The sequence below is a fragment of the Hemibagrus wyckioides genome, linkage group LG06 (genome assembly GCF_019097595.1).
Source record: "Hemibagrus wyckioides isolate EC202008001 linkage group LG06, SWU_Hwy_1.0, whole genome shotgun sequence".
Taxonomy (NCBI): domain Eukaryota; kingdom Metazoa; phylum Chordata; class Actinopteri; order Siluriformes; family Bagridae; genus Hemibagrus; species Hemibagrus wyckioides.
The window spans coordinates 43,711,824-43,714,728 of NC_080715.1; the positions used below are offsets into that span (position 1 = coordinate 43,711,824).

The following is a 2,905-nucleotide window of genomic DNA, read 5'->3' on the forward strand; positions in this document are numbered from 1 at the left end:
CCTTCATGCTCAAAGCGCAGTGCGTGTCGCAACATCTCGCCGCAGTCACCAGGGAGGAAAACGACCGAGCCGATAACTCACTCTGCATGGATTCTTCTGTGCCAGAAGCAATGCAGACAGATGAATACCATCTGTCCACGGGAGAACGTCAGTGCCATCTCCAGCATGGGCTCTGCCCATGAGTACCCTCCAACTCAGTTCTATCATAACCAATCCGCGGTATCATGATGCCACCCTAATTTATGGTTCTCAATCCCTCCTAGTCACTGTGCTATTCGACTCAGGTGCATCTGGGAACTTCATCTCCTCCCGCATTCTCTCCGTCAACCACATTCCTCGTCTTCAAAGCCCAGCACGATACCAAATAACGACCATTCAGGGAAAACCCCTAGGTTGCGGGCTGGTGCAGTGGATCACCCCGGAATTAACCCTTCATATCGGGTGTCTACATGAGGAGACACTCCCTCTCCTGGTATTGGAAGAGGCCCAGGTAGACATCATCCTGGGACGCCCCTGGTTAGCGCTCCATCAGCCCTACATCCATTGGAGCACCGGGAGTATTGACCAGTGGAGCGATCACTGTTTCCAGTCCTGCCTGCGAGCACTCCCAAAACCCGTTTCCGAGACAGCCATACTTGGGGCAACCAGCATCAAGAGCCCTCAACAGGACATCGTGGTGGATCTCCCTACTGAATACTGGGACTACCAGGATGTTTTCAGTAAAGCCGCCACGACGAAACTACCACCACATCGGCCCTGGGATTGTGCTATAACCCTTCTGCCTGAAGCCAAAATGCCCAAGGGGCATATCTATCCTCTGTCCATCCCGGAACAAAAGGGAATGGAAGAGTATGTTTGGGAGGCACTACGCCAAGGCTTTATACGCCAGTCCACTTCCCCGGCGGCTTCCAGCTTCTTTTTTGTAGCCAAAAAGGATGGAGGTCTACGGCCATGGATCGATTACTGAAACCTCAATGCTCAGACAGTAAAGTTCGCCTACCCCCTGCCTCTGGTCCCGGCGGCGCTCGAGGAACACCGTGGAGCTCGCCTTTTCACGAAACTCGACCTGCAGAGCGCCTACAACCTAATACGGATCTGCCATGGAGATGAGTAGAAGACGGCGTTTATCACACCTTCCGGGCACTATGAATATCGCATCATGCCGTGTGGTCTCTCCAATGCCCCCGTGGTGCTTCAGAATTTCATGAATGAGATCTTCCGAGACATGCTCCACCGGTTTGTGATTGTATACATTGACGATATTCTCATCTATTCATCCAACTGGTCGGAGCACATGTCTGACAGGTGCTTGACTGTCTCCGCCGTCACCGTCTCTACTTAAAACTCAAAAAGTATGAGTTCCACCATCCTATCATCCAGTTCCTGGGCTATGTCATCTCCACAGAGGGCATTCAGATGGATCAATCCAAGGTGGAAGCAGTGAGAAGCTGGCCGCAGCCGCACACTATTAAGGATCTTCAGCGCTTCCTGGGGTTTGCAAACTTCTACCAATGTTTCATCACCAACTTCAGTGAGCACACCGCGCCTCTTACCTCCCTGTTATGTAATAAACCTAGGTCACTCCGCTGGACGACCTCCGCAGTTGAAGCTTTTAAAAAGCTGAAAGCCGCCTTCTGTTCGGCACCTATCCTGGTGCACCCAGACCCTAGTTGACCCTCCGTGGTGGAAGTGAATGCGTCAGCCTCCGGAGTAGGAGTGGCACTATCACAACAAGGAGGCAAGCCCCCTGTACTCCGCCCATGCACCTTTTTCTCCAAGAAGCTATCCCCGGCGGAGCATAATTATTTCATCCTGGTCACAAGAATAAGAAAGCCAATGTGCTGTCCCGGATCCATTCCTCAGAGCCTCAACCAGAAAAGGATGCGCCCATACTCCCTCCTGACTTGTTCGTCTGCCCTCTTCTATGGGCCATCGACGAAGAAATTCGTGCCGCCACTACACGGGAACCCGCTCCGCCGGGAGGTCTGGAGGGAAAGTCATATGTCCCAACCTCCCTTCGTGTATCCATTATGGACTCTGTGCACTCCACTCCGGGCTCAGGACACACAGGCAGACGACGCCGTCTACCAGGTCCGGGACATCATGAACTCCAGGTGTCGGGGTGGCCACTTGCAGTATCTGGTTGACTGGGAAGGGTACGGACCAGAGGAAAGGTCGTGGGTGGATCGAGCAGACATTCTCGACCCGTCACTGCTCCGCGAGTTCCACCAGCGCCATCCGGATCGTCCCGCTCCTAGGGGCCGCAGTCGTCCTCGTTGCCTTTCCCAGACATCGGGACATGCCCGTGGGGGGGGGGGTACTGTCACGGACATGCCAGCCACTACAACACTTCCCCACTCTCTGTCAAGAGAACACTAATTGCGCCACCTGCACCTAATTCTCCAGCGCCTATTTAAGACTTTCACTCGCCAGTGGCAGCGGCGAATATTGAGACTGATTGCTGTGCATATACCTGCCATTATCTCCGTAATATGCCTTGGTTCTATGACTGCCTGAGTTAATTCTGCCTGCCTGAGTTTCCTTATCTGCCTGCCTGATTTTCCTTATCTGCCTACCAGCATTAGCAAAGTTTTGTTGTCGTGAACTCTCTGCCTCCTCCAGTGTGTGTGTCCCAAAACACTACTGTTCTTTTTGGCAGAATTTATTATTATAATCATCTTCATTATTCCCTGGATTTTGTATCACCATAGTCCGTAAATGTATGTAGATACAGGAATCTAAAAATTTCCCCCATTTTGTGCCCCCTCCCCACCACTTCTCAAACCAAAATTACACCCTTGATGTCGATCCCTAGTTTCTGCCATGGGTCAGAAGGCAGACTGACAGGCTGAAATTTTGCTGATTTATCATTCATTTGGCAAGTCAAGCAGGAAGAAACCGTGGA

The 2,905-nt window shown here is 52.0% G+C and overlaps 1 protein-coding gene across 1 annotated transcript; it reads left to right on the plus strand.

Annotated features, from left to right (window-relative positions):
- Nucleotides 1-1,159: 1,159 nt before the first annotated feature.
- Nucleotides 1,160-1,674, plus strand: LOC131353883 (uncharacterized). The gene is made up of 2 exons (XM_058390953.1): nucleotides 1,160-1,246; nucleotides 1,306-1,674. The coding sequence occupies exons 1-2, from the start codon at nucleotides 1,160-1,162 to the stop codon at nucleotides 1,672-1,674; spliced, it is 456 nt and encodes a 151-aa protein (XP_058246936.1).
- The last annotated feature ends 1,231 nt before the right edge of the window (nucleotides 1,675-2,905 follow it).